The following is a 20,266-nucleotide window of genomic DNA, read 5'->3' on the forward strand; positions in this document are numbered from 1 at the left end:
AAATGGATTGGCCATGCATTTGCAGCAGGGCCGCTACAGCGGTGCATGTTTGATGAGCTAAGGTTTTCTATCTATCCTATCGGTCCAAGCCCTCCGGTGCAACCTGATTCATTTGTCTTGTGGTTAATAATACAAACAACACCCTAAGGCCTCGTTTGTTGTGATTTTTTTTTTTTTTTTTTTTAAGCAGTGTTAAACCAACAGCAGAATGGAACATTTCGTTCAGCAATATAATCCTAATGTTGGCACCACGGCCAGGCACTTTCTTGAAAGCCCTTCTTAAACAGTGAAGCTGCTGTTTGCCTGGCTAAGCACTTGAAAGCTTTGTGGCTCCCTTTCAGTGCCGTGGTCTTGGGGGGCTTTGCCCTGTCATAACCATTCATCTCTGTGGTGAGTGGGGATCGTCTGGGCTTCATAAATAATGCATGGCTCACTGATAAAGCTGCGAAGAGCTGTGAGCCACCAGGGACAGAGCAGGTAGTTTCTAGAAGAAAATCGAAAGAGTTGCATCCTTGGAAAGTGTTCATGGCCAGATCTTGTGACTTGTCTCAGGTGCTTTTTGATTGATTTATTTTTTTTTTTAAATAAACTTTCCACACAATCATGTTGCCTACTTTGACATTGCATAATAGACTTACAAGACATTATAAGATATTAATGAAATTCTAGATGCGTCACGTTGTTAAATGAACATTCCATCATCAGGTTTGTTTTGTTTTTACTTTTAATATTATTATATTAAAGAACATCATTGTCATGAGGATTCTGGGTCTCTTCAAAAGAAGTTAATTAGGCCTACTTCACAAAACACAAGCTATACCTGCTAAGTTTCAAATAAACCTGGCTCAAGCTCCTACTCAAGTTGAAAGTTGCCTCCGCCTTTTCATGGGTGTGCAGGATCTCACGTCCCAGTGGCCCTCATGATGGATGTGTGTAGGCCTGCATGCTAAAGGCATATATATATATGGGAAGATATTCAAACTGACATTTTTTCCAACTTTAAATCATTTGTATCCAGAGACGCAGCAGAGAGGGAAGCTTGACTCCTTTTCGCAGCATCTTGGCTTGGACTGTGAAGCGCTGAGCGATCATTCATCATCTTCGGCGTCATGTTTTTACCCCAACACTAATTCTGCATTTGAATTCTGTGCCACTGAGGCCGCAGACTCCTGTGAGTCTCTCGTGGATCGGTGGACAGAGGGGTCCTGGGTGCTCAGTATGGTTTATTTGCCCGCAGGCTTGCCTTTTTTTTTTTTTTTTTTTCATCTTTCTCTCCAAATAGATAGAAAATAGAATAGATAGATAGAAAAGCCTTTATTGTCATTGTATTTATACAACGAAATTTTGAGTGCTTCTCCTGTTGGTGTGACGAGGGACAACATATAACACAACAACAACATATAACATAACAATACTACAACTATCCAAAAACAGTAGGAACAGCCCCAAAAAATATATATATATATATATATATACATTAAGAGTAGAACAAAGTGCGGTGGCATAGACTAAAGTACTTCAATAAATACATCAATTAATGGGATGGTCATTCAGTACACCCCCACCCCCACCACCAGCATCTCCCCTTCATGCCTTTTTTTCTTTGTTTGCCGTGCATGTGTGGATTCCAGTATGGGGTTTCTGGTTGTTTTATGCACTTAGATGGCACAAAAGTTGTGGTCAGCGTGTGCGGTGGCTGGGGGGTGCCTGTTTGTTGCTTCTGTCCAATTCTGTATACATGGACTCCAGTGGAGGAGCCAGAGTTTATAGTGCTTCCCCCACACTCATCAGTCATAACATGGCAGCCGACGGGGCTCTCCAGCAGGGCCTGGCCTATCTACTGGGGAGAGGCCGGGTGGATGTGTGTGTGCGGACGTGTCTTAATGCTGAACATGTGTTCACAACTTTGTTTAGAAAGTGTGGAAAACGCACATAGGCCTCATGCTGCAAACATTCTGTTGAGTTTCTCACGTTTTTCTCCTTCATCTTTTGTTTAAGAGAAGAAATGAGAGAGAGAGAAGTCAAAACAAAGAAGGCACACAAACATTCTTAACCAATCCAAATCTGCTCTTAACCCGGGTGTGCTAGAGTTGAAGAGAAGTGAGTATAAGTGTTCCATCCTCAGGTCAGCTGAAGTCTGTTGGGCAGCTAGTGTGACCTAGAGGTGACGTAGGTGGACAATAAGTGCAGATATTGAGAAACTGGCTGTCACTTCTGACCCCGTTATCATGATGTTTGTGTAACGGGAGGGCATCTGTTTCATGACCAACCCCCCCAACCTTGTGTGTGTGTGTGTGTGTGTGTGTGTGTGTGTGTGTGTGTGTGTGTGTGTGTGTGTGTGTGTGTGATTGTGTGTGTGTGTGTGTGTGTGTCGCCATCCTGTCTTCACTGGGAGTGGCCCAGTAGTCCTGAGAATACTGACACTCTAAGCAGCTATGGGGAATGTTTGTGCAGACTCTTTGCACAGCCATTTCAGGCCCACTTGTCATGTGCACTGGTAGGTCTTTTTGACATGTCTGTGATTTTGCCCATGACGAACAGGCTCCTTCGCCAGGCTGACGAGCCTTTCATTACTGCAGCCTTTCAGTACAGCATGTCTACTTTTACTGCTGACTTTCACTCTGAATCGATCCTAACTCTCAGTTTCGATGCGCTGTGGGGCTTGAGGGGAACACCTGTGGCCGTGTGATTCTCTGTCACGTGAGGAAGGATGAGGGGGGGGGGGAAGTGAGAGCCCAGTGACCAGTGACCAGCGTCACTTCATTTCAGATTACTTGCCAGAGATCCTCACTCAGACAAAAAAAAATGGTTAATGCCTAGTTAAACAGTGCATACACAAGACCATGTAGATAAGATTGACTTGTCACGTGATTGTGCCTTTGTGTGCACAGAAGCACTTAGCACCTATACTAGTGTTTCCTCTGTGCATCAGGCTTCTGGTGTAGCGAGGGGAAGTGGTGTAGGTGTCAGTCCTGCCGTAGGACAACTCATCTGAGTTTCCTGTCGTCTGTTCTTCCGCTCTTTGTTTTTTCAGGTCGCATGCACATCTGACGATATTGTAACCCAACAAGCATTTTCGAAACCCACGGCTATAATAAGTAACTCTCCGAAACAAAACATTTGCTAAATCAGCAGTGTGGCTAGTGACTAGAACAAGATACTAACTAGATATTTCAACTCACTGATGTAAAGGATGGCTCTCCAGCAGTGTTGTAGACTCTAGACTCTGCGTTTTCCACCAAAACCGAAAGCGTAGCTGACCATCTCTAAACGTGTAGCCCGCTGTCTTGCTTGACCACTAGCCTTAAGAGTTTGAACAGTCAGCCAGAGGCACCCTAAGCCACACTACCCATCTCAGTGAGCTACTGGACAGTCTGGATGTGGTAGTGCACAAGTGCCTCAGCACACTTGAGCCTATTCAGGTGTGTGTGTGTGTGTGTGTGTGTGTGTGTGTGTGTGTGTGTGTGTGTGTGTGTGTGTGTGTGTGTGTGTGTGTGTGTGTGTGTGTGTGTGTGTGTGTGTGTGTGTGTGTGTGTGTGTGTGTGTGTGTGTGTGTGTGTGTGTGTGTCACTAATAACTAGTTGGGAGCTCAGGTGGCGCAGCAGGGGGGGACAGGACCGGACGAGTTGAGAACAGGTGTTCACACACACACCGGTGTAGGCCAGGACTGGACACAATGGAGAAGGGCTGATGACAACCATACATGTACATCCTGTTCAAAAGGAGGGACAACACCAGGTGCCATCATTCAACAGTGCCTTACAGCAGCCATAGGATGTGTTCCGTAATAGCAGTTTGGAGATGGTATTGATCAGTGTGGGTAGTGGAAGATGGGATGGATCTGGTCTACCGGTACTCACATCATGGACACAAGCCTATTATTCAAAGCTCTTCTTTGGCCTGTCAGTGCATCAAGCTTGATTTAGCTCCAACCAAGGATATGGGAGAGGTGTGAAAATGGTACGTCAAATATGTCTGCTTGCTCATGCTTTCCCCCGCCAGAAGCCTTTGTTCAGATGGGTTTGAGATCCATTGATTTGAGGTGATACTGTTGGACTACCTATGTCCTTTCATCTTCGTGTGTGTGTGTGTGTGTGTGTGTGTGTGTGTGTGTGTGTGTGTGTGTGTGTGTGTGTGTGTGTGTGTGTGTGTGTGTGTGTGTGTGTGTGTGTGTGTGTGTGTGTGTGTGTGTCTGCACACTCTCATACAGAGAAAGGTTATTGGTGTGATGCTGTGTGGCTTATGGGAAGTGGGGGCTGCTGTTCCTGGAACTTGTGTGTCTTTTCTGTGGGCGAGGGGGAGAGAGACAGGCTCTCTGTCTCCAGGCGTATTTATGATGGCCCGCTCCATAATTACTCTGCCCTCAAAAATGCAGGGGCAGTATATTAGGAAATGGCCGGTCTATGGTGTATTTATTCACCGTCACCCAAATATTTTTTTGGACTTTGGTGTGTATGTTTTGCACTCCAGCAGAGCGTAAGGTGTGTGTGTGTGTGTGTGTGTGTGTGTGTGTACACAGAGTGTAAAAATCAAGGCGGTTATCTTTTTTGGGTGTTTTTGTATTTTGTCCTCTCTAGAAGGCACATTATGTACATTAGTTCACTCGTGGAAAGACTACCTGCCCATAATGTTTTTGGTGAAAGAGAACCTGTTCAGTACTGCGTGTTCCAGCTGAGCGATGAAGAGCTCATATCATAATTGTTACCATAAGGGCCATGTGGACAGTATTGTCGTAAGACATACCACAGGCCGTGCCCCTAAAGTATCAAGTTCACTTTCAAACAGCCTCAATTTCACTCAGTTCTCCTGGGGAAAATTCTGACATGCCTTTAGAGTTCAAAACTCACTCTGTTTTTACCCCAGGGGAATGGTTTCATTAAAGCTGAAACACAAAAGGCATTGGCAGGAAGTCCCTAAATAATATACTGTTTTTATACTTGGGCTGTCAAAATGGGCGTCCTAGCATGTGTAATAAATGTGGCTAAACACCTTTTAATTGAACTAATGCAAGTCAACTAGCCTCTTTCCTCCGTGCTGATTTGTGTTTTGGCTTGAACAGGGGTAGAGTCACTTGGAACCGCATTCTGATGGACCTCTGGATAGAATCATGGCGCATTGCAATGATGAACGGACGTGTCACTGTGAAGGTGAACATGGGATGGTATTTGAATGCAAAGCATAACTTTGAAGACGGGGTCATGCTGCCCGAGCCGTTATTCTCCCATTCCATTATGGTCATGTCCATTTCTTTTTTTTTTTATATATATTTTATCTTTATTGAGGCCAACAGGTTTCAAACATTGTAGGATACTTTTCCTTTTACATAATTTCTCTTATGATTTACAGGTGCCTGATATATATAGGAAAAACAAAATAAAAAGGAAAGCAAACCAAATCGGAAATATAACTACAGGGATTTTCCATCTGTGTCACTACCTCATATCAGTATCAGTTTGGTCATGTTCATTTCAAGGGTCCATTTTGAATTCAGTGTGTGAGGTGGAGATTCTGCTGAATGACACCGGATGTACTGTACAAAGCAGTGAGTGAGTGAGTGATGTGCTGCGCTGCGTGTCTCCTCTCGAGACCTTCCTCCGTGCTCCTGCCCTTGGGCTGCCGTGCCCACCCACAACACCACTTTCCCAATTCCATTCTAAAGCCTTTTAATTAACCGCCGAATCTGGCCACACACTTATCTTTGACATTCTGGGGCTTAATAAGGACAAGGAGCTGCTAGAATCGGCTTAAGCGCAAAGCACAGACTGAACCGTGCGTGTCGGGAGTGTCCGTTTTTGAGTGTGGGCAAGTCATTACAAGGTATTACCATGTTCCCTTTATCCCCAAGTTCAACTTCAGCTGCTAAGAGACTCTGTATAGAGTTTGGCCATGACCGCAACAGCAATTAAAGTTTGATTCATGGCTGCTTTTGCACACAAAAGGATGTTTACCTTCAAGGTCTCGCTGCACATGAAAGTGGCCTCGCCAAGCCAGTGGCCGTTTTTGTAGGTCCTCAGAAGCCTGCTCACACACAGGCCCTCCTCACACACGCCTTGTAAAAGAGGCTTTCATGGAACCTCATAGAATTCTCTCCGTAATTGATGTCTTAATTGTCTGCTCCTGTATCTGCTCTTTGCTCTCAGGGATATTCCTACTCTATGCAAATATTTCACAATGTGAGTCGTCTATGTGTAAGAGTGAGAGGGAGCAATACACACACACACACACACACACACACACAGTAAATGTGATGACATTTAATTTATAATGAGACCGTCACAACACATTTCAACAACGCAAACAAACTATATTTTAAATCATAAACATGTACCAGCCCCAGTGGGACAGCCACAACACTGAGCACTAATCACTCAAGTACAGTAAGCTGCTGAGAATGGGGTGTGTGTGTGTGTGTGTGTGTGTGTGTGTGTGTGTAAAAAAAACAAACGCAGTTTGTTGTCTCAAGTAATTGTTGCACCTAATTAATCATCATACAGCAATTTAGAATGCAGCTCCATTAAAAGAGGAATTAATTTCCACTTATGACACTCTGGGAAATCTCTGCAGTGCAGCACGTGTGCTGTGTTGCAGAGCTCTGCGCAGCTTTTTATTTTTTATTTTCCATGAGGTTTCTCCCTACAGGCGCTCCGCACAGACCCCCAATACCCACAGGACTGCTGATCAAGAATCCTTTGTTCGCCGTTGCCCCAGCAACTACACCTTGGACTTCACGTATGAATAATGTAGTGACTGGGGGGGGGCACAGGAAGTGTGCGCGAGAAGCACAGCAGACCGTAATGCTAACAGGAAGATGAAAGTATGTTAAATCTTGGTGGAAGTAGTAACTATGGTTGCATCTGTACGAGGGGAAACGAGACCCAAAGTGTCTGTTTGGTGTGGAGAGGAAAGCCTGTGCTAATGGGTTAATGGCAGCTAGTGTCTGTTTGTGTGGAGAGTAAAGCCTGTGCTAATGGGTTAATGGCACCTAGTGCTGGCAGACAGACGGCTCTGTGAAATTGTCTTTGAAATTCTTGTTCAATGACCGAATCTAAGATAAGAAATGGGGATCGGGCCAAGCCTGGTGTAATGCCATGTGTGGGTTGGAGCTGCTGTAGTTGGACATCGCCAAGGCACCACTTTACACAAGGTCTTACCAGTCCCCCTCTGCCTCCAGAAATGACGACACAAAGCAACTCACAGAATCCCTGTGTGGTGTTTTGATTATTTGTTCTCCGCTACTTGGCTCTGAAGTTTTCCCAATGAGTGAACCCTACACCTCAATTGGCCGTCCTGACAGCAATGCCTGTGTGGATTAGGGGGCTGTGTGCTTTGTTTGTGTAGACGAATAGTATATTTTATTTTGAATAATGACTGCAAAAAAAAGTGTTTGAAGACTGACAATAATGAATTGGCTGCAGTCCAGGAAAAGTGCAGGTTCTACTATATTACTGTATGATGTATGGATTCAGACGCATGTAGTTGAAGTGGGTGGACGTGGACGCCAGAGCTGCTGCCTCTGCTGTGCTGGTTGGCTCTCCACTCTAACACACTGGTGGCTGCCCTCTGATGAATGAGGCTTGCAGGATGTTGGATTTGGAGCTCCAAGACTGGCGTTGTGGAGACTGCCAAGCCTGTGCTCTGTGCTCAGTGCGTATGCGTGACCAAATATCTGGCAGCCCCCACACTGTCTGGCAGCCCCTATAGAACCCGAGAGGCCAAAAAAGATGTACCCTGGCACTTTGGTTCTGGATTTCTATCAGCATTTAAGGCAATAAAGGAACAATGCTTGGCTTTCAGGATGACTTTGACCAGGAGTAGTGTCGTTTAGTTAAGTCACTGGTGCCCGCAGGCAGATAAATAAAATAAGCAGCCACACATTTCACAGGTTATTTCCTTTTTCCTCAAGGTTCTTATCTGTAGGATCAAACATAATGCTCGATTGGCAGTTAAATCACTATCAGTAACATCAACGTGGAATGGGAGTTTTAGACTTGCATTTTTACTAACAGATTTTAATCTTGAATTGACTGCCTGGTCTGACCAACCTTGCCGTCTCCCAGAACATGTTCCAGTGCGCGGGTACAGCCCCGAGGTCCTCTATTCTTAGAGATGAGTGAGTCATTTCATCCTCATTATCTGTGTGGCCTTTTGCTTCCACGCTTTGATTTGATTCGATTCCATAACCTATTGCAAGGTGGCACAGTAATGGGTGACTGAATGGTTGTGTTTTGACCTGCTATTTAGCTATGTTTTGCTTTGCTTTGCTCTGTGTGTGTGTGTGTGTGTGTGTGTGTGTGTGTGTGTGTGTGTGTGTGTGTGTGTGTGTGTGTGTGTTCTGTGCCCTCTAAAACAGATCTTGAAGTTGTACTACAGTGGGGAAAATAAGTATTTGTAATGGTAGGTGTATTTTAACAGTGATAAATAGAATATCAACAAACAAATCCAGAAAACTTTCTGCATCAAATGCAAATTAAGTCATAAATGTTATAAAATGCAGTTTTCTGGATTTTTTTTTTGTTGATATTCTATTTCTCACTGTTAAAATACACCTACCATTACAAATACTTATTTTCCCCACTGTAGTACAACTTCAAGATCTGTTTTAGAGGGCACAGAATTATAGATCACACATTTCTTTGCAAGTGGTCAAACTTGCGAAATCGGCAGGGGTTCAAATACTTATTTTCCCCACTGTATGTGTTCTCCTAGATGTCAGTGACCTGTGAGTGGTTTCACAAGCGTGTGTGTGTGTCAGTGATCTGTGAGGGTGGTTTCACAAGCGTGTGTGTGCTAGTGATCTGTGTGAGTGGTTTCACAAGCGTGTGTGTGTGTCAGTGATCTGTGAGGGTGGTTTCACAAGCGTGTGTGTGCTAGTGACCTGTGAGTGGTTTCACAAGCGTGTGTGTGTTAGTGATCTGTGAGGGTGGTTTCACAAGCGTGTGTGTGCTAGTGATCTGTGAGGGTGCTTTCACAAGCGTGTGTGTGTGTGTGTGCTGGCTGGGCTTCTCTCTAAGGGCCGTGCTTGACTGCCTCCTGCAGGTGCTGGTCGTGACCCCTGTCAGGGAGACGCAGAGAGCTGCCCACTCGGTGGAGTCCTCCTGCTGGGCCACAGAACACACACACACACACACGTATCTCTGTCTCTACACACACACACACACACACACACGCACACGCGTATCTCTGTCTCCACACACACACACACACACACACACACACACACACACACACACACATATGCAGAGCTGCCCACTCGGTGGAGTCCTCCTGCTGGGCAACAGAGCACACACACACACACACACACGTATCTCTGTCTCTACACACACATGCAGAGCTGCCCACTCGGTGGAGTCCTCCTGCTGGGCAACAGAGCATGCGCGCACACACACACACACACACACGTATCTCTGTCTCTACACACACACATGCAGAGCTGCCCACTCGGTGAAGTCCTCCTGCTGGGCAACAGAGCATGCACACACACACACACACACACACACACACACACACACACACACACACACACACACACACACACACACACACAGAGCTGCCCACTCGGTGGAGTCCTCCTGCTGGGCCACAGAGCCCACACCATGCCTCTTATCTCCTCACCGCACCTCCGCAGTTTGGGTCTTTATTTCTTTCACAGATTAAAAACATGCGCTGCTCCTTTGGGTCTGTACAGTTTGTCACCCACTGAATTCAATCAAATCTCTAAGCGGTAGGGCACATAAACACGCACGCTAATCGGGTCTGGCTTGTCTTTGTTGCTGTTTGATGTAGGGGTGTGTGTGTGTGTGTGTCTCTGTGTTGATGCAGTTTGTTCTCCCTCTTGTGTGTGTGTCTGTGTTGGTGTGTGTCTGTGTGTGTGTGTAGTTCTGTGTTGATGCCGTTTGTTCTCCCTCTTAGGTGGTGCTGTGTGTGTGTGTGTGTGTGTGTGTGTGTGTGTGTGTGTGTGTTGATGCAGTTTGTTCTCCCTCGTGTGTGTGTGTGTGTTGATGCAGTGTGTTCTCCCTCGTAGGTGGTGCTGCTCAGTGGACACCTGGACAGCTGGGACGTGGGGCAGGGCGCCATGGATGATGGAGGGGGAGTGGCCATCTCCTGGGAGGCCCTCAGTCTGCTCCGAGACCTCGGTGAGCGTGAGACCCTCTCCTGAGGGCTGTTATAGATCGAAACTGGCTACAACTGATTAGCCCCTTGGAAGAATACGAGGTTGGCCATTTCACCATCATCATGTGATCCGATATCCACTAAAGTCAAAGTCTGAAAGTCCCTTTGGGCTGTAATAGTAAGCGGACATATTCTTTGTCGTCTGATTTAGACCACATAAGAACTTTGGGTCTTTCCTTCCTGGAAAAAGGGCAAAGGACGGGACAATATCTTGTCCATTTGAGCAGGCTAATAGTCCACCTCTCCACCACCAAGTCGTAGGAATTACAATTGTGGTGTGTTTTTTTTTTTTTTTTTTTTTTTTTATTATTATTTTTATGTCATGCTGCATGCTGCTTCATAGCTTGTCTGGCAAGGGAGACCTTTATTATTTTTTCAGGATCTGTGCTGTTAGGCACTCATTCAAAAGAAGGTTATTGCTAAAGGCTGTTTTTTTTGTTTTTTTTTGTTTTTTTCTTGGCGAAATTTGAACAGTGAAACAAAACTGGTAATTTGCTGATTTTTTTTAAAAAGGCAGACTTGGTGTGTGTTTTTTAAATGTGGTTCAGTTCAACCTGTGACTAGATTCTTTTTTTTTTATTGGTTATGCATAGACACGAGCTGAACTGTTCAGGTCATTCTACTGATGCATAGAAAAGAAATGACGGGGTCACGATAAACTCTACACTATGCCCAACTCCACTGATCTGGGCACAGGTTGGGTGGCACCACGCATCTGGACCCTATGGGCTGATCTGGGCACAGGTTGCTCTCTGGCTAAGAGAGTGTGAGTGAGCGGTGAAATAAAGGGCTGTATGTGTCCCTCTGGTCTCCCTCACGCCTCCATGAGCCCTCAACATGGTGCTGATATTAACGTTCACTGCTCATGTCCTCACACACAGACACTTGAAATGAAGGAAAAGTGGAGTATCAGCAGACTGGCTTCATTACTGTCCAAAAGCGATTGACTGCAGCACACATTCGCCTCCTGTGGAATCTCCTTATTGAAGCCAGCACTATAAAACCCACACAGATTTATTGGCCTTAATACTGATCTCTGGGACTGCTACTGTACAGAGTCTGCTGTGAGGTCCTGTGTTCTGGCTATGGTAATGGAAGGCTATGCTGTTGACTTTCTCAACCATCTGATTTGTCCCATAGGCTTGCGTCCAAAGAGAACAATCCGGATGGTGCTGTGGACCGCTGAAGAACAGGGCGGAGTCGGGGCCAGCCAGTACTTTGAGCGACACAAAGTAAATCACTAATGATCACTTCTGCTTCGTTCGTGTGTGTGTGTTTTGGTCCTTGCAGGTTGTTACCGTGGTGGCTGAGCAGCGCACTTTAAAGGACTAAACTCGTGCACACCACTTGAACATGTCATTTTGGCTGAGGTCGCCTCGTCACTCTACTCTTCTGTGTTTCTAAGTGACATTATGGGCCAGTAGCTCCCTTAATGAGAACTTCAACGGTAAAGTACATTTGTCAGGCCTGAAGACCATACCGAAATGCGCCATGGCATAAAATGATTAACAAAGCCATTGCGTAGCCAACCACAGCGTAACTCTAGACTCGACTGAAGCTTTTGTGGCTTTGGTGCGTTTTCTTCCTCTGATCCTGGGGGGGATAATCAGCCTGGCCAGTGGTTTGAGGGCCAGGGAGGCTTGAGTTCTGGATCTGGATCTGGCGGCTGACCCACTTGCACTGCTGCCCTCTCCCATGAGGGGGGGGGGGGGGGGATTACATTTCTTCTGATCCCTCCCTCCTTGCTGTGGAGCCTGGAGTCTGAAACAACCAGACTTTACATAGACTTTCAGGAATGAGGTGACCGATCCATGGTTTGCCCCAGTCCTCATTAAATCCATGTAATCACGATATTTTAGCCGCTGTATTCACCCTTTTCTTATTTATTTTTTTGTGTGGGTGGTTAGACTACCTTTGCAGGATATTTTAAGACTCCTTTTGAGTTCTTCTTTTTCTTTTTGGCAGTCATTAACCTTGTTGCTTTAATCACATATGGACCATTTAAAAGGCAGTTGTGGTTTCATTGAGGCATCACACCAATATCAACATTATAAACCCTAGAATTAGAGTTCGAGTTGGTAGGAACCACGTATATCTGTATATGCATTGCTTGAATATGTGTTTAGTGCCTCAGCCAAGTTTCATTGCATTCACAGGCGAACCATTTTAAGTATTGAAACGTTGCTCTGACACTGTTACTTTATAGAAGTGTCTCTTTTTTTTTTTTTTTTTCCTTCAAGGGAAACATCTCCAACTTTGACCTGGTAATGGAGTCTGATTTGGGCACCTTCTCCCCCCTGGGCCTTCAGTTCAGCGGCACTAAGCAGGCCGAGGCCGTCATGCAGGAAGTGGTGAAGCTGCTGGCACCCATTAACACCACTGCCCTGGAGGAACACGGGGAGGGCACCGATATAGAGCTGTGGATGGAGGCTGGCGTGCCAGGTGAGGCTCACGGCTGAGGTGTGTGTGTGTGTGTGTTTGTTTGAACTCATAAAAGGGAAAAGTAGACTTGCTTGTGCTCATGGAACCTTTTGGGGGGAGTGTTTGCCCTCTGCCTGTGGGTGCCCTGTGGCTGTTTCAGTAAGCTCTTAATGATGGCCAAGGATAACCCACAGTGTCTCGGTGATGGTGGTGGTGGTGGTGCTGGCAGTAGGAGCTGTTATGGGGGGGTGCTAGAAGGCAGAAAACCGACTGCTTTGAATTCTGTCTGAATGTTACATTGTGCGCTGATCCTGTCGTAGATGGACTACCCTGAAAGAGTTTGACCTGGCTAAACTTGCTGTGGGAACCTCACAGGAACCTTGTTTGTTAACTCAATACAGTGTACAGTGGCACTCTGAGATTCTTCTGAATGAAGAGTGCATTACAAATTAAATGAATTATTATTATTATTATTATTATTATTATTGTTCTGTTGGCCATCTCCACATCCACATCTCCCCTCCTGACTATACGGGGGACGGTGCTTTACCTCACATCCACAGCGGCCTCTCCTGGCTATACGGGGTGATTGGTGCTTTACCTCACATTTCAAGACTGGCAGGGAGGGGGGTAGGAGCTCAAGGCATTGTGCTCTTAGAGGGTTCAAAGCCAACATGTTAAACAAATGATTCACAGGACCAGCTGTGTAAACATCTCCCGCTGCAAAAATGCCTGGATTTTAAATAAGTTTCCCTGAATTTGAGGATTTCTCTGGCATACACTTCCTTGTCACTAAGAGCGTAGCGCTGTCATAGGGCCTGGAGCCGCACTGGCTCACAGCTCCAGGCTTCATGTGAATACCTCCGCTCCTATCCCAACTCTCCAGGCTTCATGTGAATACCTCCGCTCCTATCCCAACTCTCCAGGCTTCATGTGAATACCTCCGCTCCTATCCCAACTCTCCAGGCTTCATGGAAATACCTCCGCTCCTATCCCAACTCTCCAGGCTTCATGGAAATACCTCCGCTCCTATCCCAACTCTCCAGGCTTCATGGAAATACCTCCGCTCCTATCCCAACTCTCCAGGCTTCATGTGAATACCTCCGCTCCTATCCCAACTCACTGCTGATTAGCTTGGAAATAGAGGAGTGCCACAACAAGCTGTGTCTTATTATGGCGGGGGGGGGGGGCGGGGCGGGGCAACAATAATTTCTTTCTTTTTTTCAAATGAGGAGAAACATGAAGGGTGGGTTATTGATGCTTCTGGATTAAGTGCTTTCCGTATGGAAACAGTGGAGCGATCTGGCCAAATGAAAGTTTTAACTGCAACCACCTGCGCTGAAGGCATCCTACCCTGTACACTTTCACTGGCCCCTAACAAAAACACCAGGACAAAACTGGTCTGTCCCCTAAAGAGAGAAACTGGTAAACTACTGTATCCACTGTGTGTGTGTGTGTGTATATATATATATATATATATATATATATATATATATATATATATATATATATTACAGTGTTAATGTATATATATATATAGTATTTTTTTATTTTTTATATATATATATATATATATAAAAATAAAAAAATACTTTTCATTTAATTTAATTTAAATCTCTACTGGTGATATTAAGGGGTTAGATTAAATATATCTCTATAATTATAATTTAATTTTTTTGCACTATATCTGAGTTATGTTTCTTTGATGTCTATTTTTATGTGCATGTCATTTCTTTGTGCATATTATGTATTTGCTGTAAAGCACTTTGAGCTGCATTCTTTTGCATGAAAGGTGCTATATAAATAAAGTTTTATTATTATTATTATTATTACTCGGTTAACTTTATCTGAAATGATGCTGTGATCAGAATGCAGTTTATCAGACTTTAGCAGTCCATCATTGTATCTGCTCTGTCATTGCAGATGAGGAAATGGAACACATGAAGGAATGTTCAGAATGAAGTTGGCATAAAAAACTAGACTAGATGTCAAAAGACTATGTTGAAATGAAATGAACTGTTATGTTTCAGTGGTCATGTTCTGATTCAGTCATTGCAATTTCATGAGTAAAATGTTGGAGTAACACACCTCACTCCTCTCTGACTGCCCTCCCTCTGTGTGGATGTGCTCCCCAGGTGCCAGCCTGCACACAGCTGATGAAAAATACTTTTGGTTCCACCACACTGAGGGGGACACGATGACGGTGCAGAGCCCAGTGGAGATGAACCTGTGCTCAGCCCTGTGGGCGGTCGTGGCCTATGTGGTGGCCGACCTGGACGATATGCTGCCGAGGTAGCACTGCATGATGTGAGGACTACAACTGATCATTCCTCTCCGCCCCTCACCAGAGGTCAGCACTGACAGTATCTCCATCCTTCTCAACACTGACAGTATCTCCAACCTTCTCAACACTGACAGTATTGCCACCCTTCTCAACACTGTCAGTATCTCCATCCTTCTCAACACTGACAGTATCTCCATCCTTCTCAACACTGACAGTATCTCCATCCTTCTCAACACTGACAGTATCTCCATCCTTCTCAACACTGACAGTATCTCCATCCTTCTCAACACTGACAGTATCTCCATCCTTCTCAACACTGACAGTATCTCCATCCTTCTCAGCACTGTCAGTATCTCCATCCTTCTCAACACTGTCAGTATCTCCGCCCTTCACCAGATGTCAGCACTGACAGTATCTCCAACCTTCTCAACACTGACAGTATCGCCATCCTTCTCAACACTGACAGCATCTCCATCCTTCTAAATCATGCTTTCAGGCCCCATGTGCTTCACAGGACTATAATTCACTTCCCTGGACGCAAGCCCTCCATTATTTGCTTTTCCTCATTGTGACTTGGTGTAGGACTACAACTGTAGAAACCTTTAGTGTACTGTATTTTAAAGATGTTCACTGAAAATGAGGTATATCTTGTCTGGTTTTCTGTGAGTCTATTTTCATGAATAAAATCAATGTTATCCAAGGCTGAATGTGATGTGTCCATTTCAGAAGAGAGGCTAGGATCTCCATCTTGATGTCTGTACAACACCACCATTTGTGTGACTGGTGCCATGCAAATTAAATTGGCCACTGCTAGTGGATAGGTGTGGCCTGGTTTCGGTGGGTGGAGGATTTGAATGGCATCTTCCTGGCATATATGCATTACTCTAGATTTTCACCAAAACGTTTGGACTGGCACATGACGGGGGAATGACTCAACTGGTCAGAAGCATGTGATTGAAAAGAGAACACCAGGCAGCATTAGTCTCTTGGTGGGGGGCTGTGATGCCTGACTGGGTCATGCCAGTTGAAAGTGAAGTCCTATATTATGCTGACCTTCTGTGCGTCATATGAGAACTGGCCATCAGCTTGTGTAATGGTCAGGGAGACTCATAGGGGGAATGAACTCAAGATGCTGTCCTGTGCAGTATCTAAAAGGAACCTGACTCAACACTCATGTTTGTGTCACAAGCGTCTTGCGTATGGAGGCACGGTGTCATCGCAGGGCACATTTGGCTTGAGCATCTCTGAGCCAGTGGACGGAAGACACCATTTCCTGGTGTTGGACGTCCAATTTACCAGACATTTTGTTGTGAACGAGAGTGTGCCATATAAATGAGAGATTCGTTTGCCAGAATGGCAAGCAAATATGTTTACCAGATTAGAGGCTAATAATGAATCTCAGTGTGGAATACAAGCAGAGACATTTCTGTCCTTTTTTTTCTATTTCTGCTGAGATTAGCTCTTAATAATTGCACCACAGCCACTAGCAGTTAACTGTCATGAGAACATTTTCAAGCAAACTCAGTTTTTGGGTTGAAAATGTGCCTGTGACCATCTTAACATAAACAAGATTTTGTTAATAAAATTCTAAATACCCAATCATGGTCTGAGTCGGATGTCCCAGTCTTTCACTCAAAAGGTCTCTTTCCAACGGCTGATTTGGCTCAGGGTGACCTGACATAGGTTGAAATGATTCAAGACAAGCATTTGTTTACATTTTTTTTTACATTTAGTCATTTTAGCAGACGCTTTTATCCAAAGCGACTTACATATGTGCGACTTACAATGTATACACATTTTACATTTACACTGATGGCACACTGCACATCAGGAGCAATTAGGGGTTCAGTGTCTTGCTCAAGGACACTTCGACAGGGAATCGAACTAGCAACCTTCTGATTACTAAACGACTTCTTTACCTCCTGTACCACTGCCGCCTCTTTGTGTTTTTTTTAGTTAGTTTGTTTCAGCACCTGGTGTCCCTCGTGTCATCTGTCTGAGGCAGACTGGAGTGGGTACTGACGAGACGAGACGAGATGAGACGAGACGAGACGAGGCGAACGCTACTCCGAAGCTTTGGCACCACAGCTGGAAGCTTTTACTCTTGTTTGTGTGTGTTGGAGACGGGGGGAACACACGATGTCAAACCTTCTGAATGCACTAAACAATAATTGAGAACCCAAAACCCATCAGTTTTCTCCTGGGCTCTGAGTCATCCGTGCTGCGGGTGAGAGCCGCTTGACATTTTGCCGCCTCTGTAAGGCGAGGACACGGGGGGGGGGGGGGGGTCTCATGGAAGTTTCTGTGGGCTAGGGAGGAGGTATTCGCTGGTAAAAAAAAACTTACTCCTGATTAATTCTTTTCATAAACATTGGGGATTACAGGCATCTGAGGTTCACAGCAAATGGATTGTGGTCGCCACTCGAGAACATAATGGGGCTGTAATCACACGAGCACAGCAACGGACGCACACTTCTGATTTCCTCCAGATGGAGGTGCGTGGAGAAAGGGGCTGAATTTTTCCCATTTTGCTTTTGTCCATGATTGTGTCATTAGTGTTCCCCGTCTGGATTCCACTGCACTCCTGCACGGCACACTTCACTGCATTTCCATTAGTCGGAGGCAGTAATGTTTAACTCTTTCAAATTCTGAAAATGTGAGGTGATTGCCATCCAAACTGATATGCAGTTGATTGTACTCCTGCATAGCAAGCTGTTAAAATGTGTTTGTGCTGTACTTGTGTCATTTAGACCTTCACATATTTAGCACATTTGTCAGTACTTTGAATAGCAAAGAGATGATGCTGGATTGGAAACGGATACACAGTATTTAAATTGCATCAGTAACGTAGTCATTAATGTAACCTCATTTCTGCAGTCAAGCTGATCAGGGGGGACCCACTCAGACAGAATGTGGGTGCAGTCATTTGCCTGTTACCCTATTCCAAATGTGTCTGTCAGTTGCAGGAAACTCATCTTAAAGCCATCATCTAGGCTTCTGGAGATCTGCTAAAGCTTTGGCATGTTTTGACAGAAAATCCCTCCTTTAGCAGCCATTTAGTGCTGTCATTTCACTGAAACTAGAGCTGGCTGAAGAAACGTGTGATCACCATGCATACTGAAAGCAAAAAGCCCTACTGCTGGCCACTGATGCTCGTCATCTGGGGGGAAAGGAACAGTGTCACCACGTAAGCTGATACTAAAATGTGAAACAGTTGAAAGAACAAACTGAATTATATGCCTGTTCCTGTTGTAATGTGTGAATCGTTGTTTGGAGGGAGAGGGGCTTTCAAAGCAGACCTCCTCAATGAATTTGCTTTGAGTATTATATCTGAGTATTATATCTTACAATGAAGATTCATCACCAATGAAACACTTGTTTATGAAGCTGTGTTTTCTATAGGTGCAAGTATAAGTCATGAAATATAGTTTATGAACGATTCTGGGCAAACACTGCACCTTGTGTGTATAGTGGCACTGAAAGGAAGATCTATGGCTGGTATCAGACAGGAAAGCGTAATCTGCCCCAGGTTAAGAGGTTTTCTATAGGATTATGTTACCTTCAGCCTGTTTTCATGTTCTTGCTTTTTATCATCACATTTCCCAGTGCAGGAATGCCTGACCTATAAGAAGTAATCTGGAGCTTTACAGTTTGGACATGGAGGAGAGGAGACAAAGGAGGCAGTGGTCAGGCAGCCAGGATGGAGTGTGTCAGCAGCAGAGATCAAAAGGCCCGGATCATTCTCTCATGCACCAGCAGAGAGATTGCAGGAGTCTGCTTCATTCAGAGCTGAGATGACCAACATGAAAGGACCTCTCCGAATGGTCTGAATGTGCTGAGAGCCTGAGAAAAGAATGCTGCTTGCTGCCTGGCTTGTGGCCGTGAGTGGACATGGGTCTTATATGGCTCCCACTCCACCATGACCTTCAGGATTTTCTTTTTGTCTGAAAGGTTTCACAGGCTCAGCAGCTATGACAGTCATAGGTGTGACACCGAAGCAGTTATTAGGTCACCGGCCTGAGCAAGATGGTTTGCAGCATGCCTGCTTTCAACGTTGAAAGACTTCAAGTTAGTCTTCGTTGAATACCTGCAGGTCATCTTTGACTTATTTTTAGTAGAGATTTGGAGTTATCTCCTGATAAACAAGAAATAAAAGAAAAGTGCAACTGGTTTAACACGTGTCAACTGATGTCACAGCAAGCTGAGAATAATCATTGATAGGCCAAATGTCAGCAGTGTAAACTATTGTTTACCAGCTTGCAGTATTTTAAATACATAAACACACAATAGGTTTAGTAACTCCAGTAAGTCATGCATAACATTCAGCATCGCAATGATGAACTGCAAATGAACAACAAATCCATTGAGTAAGTGGAGATTCTACGAGCAAGCCAGCTGCTCTGAAAGAGGGAATACTGAAAAGCAAAACACGTGGAGAAACAGTTCAACGGCGTGCTCATTATAGCTGACATGAGAATACACAACTCCGCTTTCTCTGTCCCAAGCCCTTACTCAGTTTCAGTTTTTATTCATCATTAGTTTTTCCTTAGTTGTCCCCCACTGAGTTTTTCCTTCTGTGGGTTATAGAGTGTGGCATTTCCACTTCTTGACATTTCCCACTTTCTCATTAGTATTGCTGAGAGGCTTTACTGAACGCGTGTGGACTGTGTTGTGTAGTCTTTATTAACACGCTAATTGTGCTGGAGCAACTGCTAAGCCGGGCATTTGACCTGATTAGGCATCTAAGGCATCTACCTGTTCCCTTCCTACCTGTTTCCCTCTTTCCCTCTTTCCTTGCACTATAAGAGTGTCCTCTTTCCCTCTTTCCCTCTTTCCCTCTTTCCTTTCACTATTAGTGTCCTCTTTCCCTCTTTCCCTCTTTCCCTCTTTCCCTCTGTCCTTGCACTATAAGAGGGCCCTCTGGCTCTTGTCTTGACTGAGCTCTTCTTTTGTCATGGACTTTGATAATGTCAAGAGCGGTCCTCTCCCCTTGGCCAAGAGAGCAGTGTGTTTTAGCTGAAATGAACACAACCGTCTTATTTTCTCAAGGCTTGCTTCCAGTCAGCAGCCTCCAAGTGCCCCCACAAACCACAAGGACTGGAGGCTGTTTACAGCAGCTCATTGCAGTCTTTGGCTGGAGCTTAATACGGAGAGAGAGTGCAACACTGCTTTATTTCAGGACATGCATAGATTTTTTTTTTCAATCTTCCGTAACGATTAGAGATGGGATAACCCAACTTTATTTTGTGTTGCTATTGCTGTTGTTTCCAGAGTTAACACCTAATGCTTTGTACTTTGTGTGTAGTACTGTATTATTTCACAGCAGTTATCCTGAGCGTAACTCTTAAGTGTGTATCACCTGCACTGATGCAAGAAATACACTGTTTAAGC

The 20,266-nt window shown here is 44.9% G+C and overlaps 1 protein-coding gene across 2 annotated transcripts in view; it reads left to right on the forward strand.

Annotated features, from left to right (window-relative positions):
* The window catches only part of LOC105910706 (carboxypeptidase Q), a 23,448-nt gene extending 8,210 nt beyond the window's left edge, over window positions 1-15,238 (forward strand). The window contains exons 5-8 of one of the 2 annotated variants that reach the window (XM_012839437.3): window positions 10,022-10,133; window positions 11,311-11,402; window positions 12,411-12,612; window positions 14,727-15,238. In XM_012839437.3, the coding sequence (XP_012694891.2) occupies window positions 10,022-10,133; window positions 11,311-11,402; window positions 12,411-12,612; window positions 14,727-14,887 (567 nt within the window). In that variant the 3' untranslated portion in view covers window positions 14,888-15,238. The remainder of the gene's footprint in view (window positions 1-10,021; window positions 10,134-11,310; window positions 11,403-12,410; window positions 12,613-14,726) is intronic. The other variant, XM_042709189.1, reaches the window with a different exon arrangement.
* The last annotated feature ends 5,028 nt before the right edge of the window (window positions 15,239-20,266 follow it).

The sequence above is a fragment of the Clupea harengus genome, chromosome 11 (assembly GCF_900700415.2).
Source record: "Clupea harengus chromosome 11, Ch_v2.0.2, whole genome shotgun sequence".
In the NCBI taxonomy this organism is placed as follows: Eukaryota; Metazoa; Chordata; class Actinopteri; order Clupeiformes; family Clupeidae; genus Clupea; species Clupea harengus.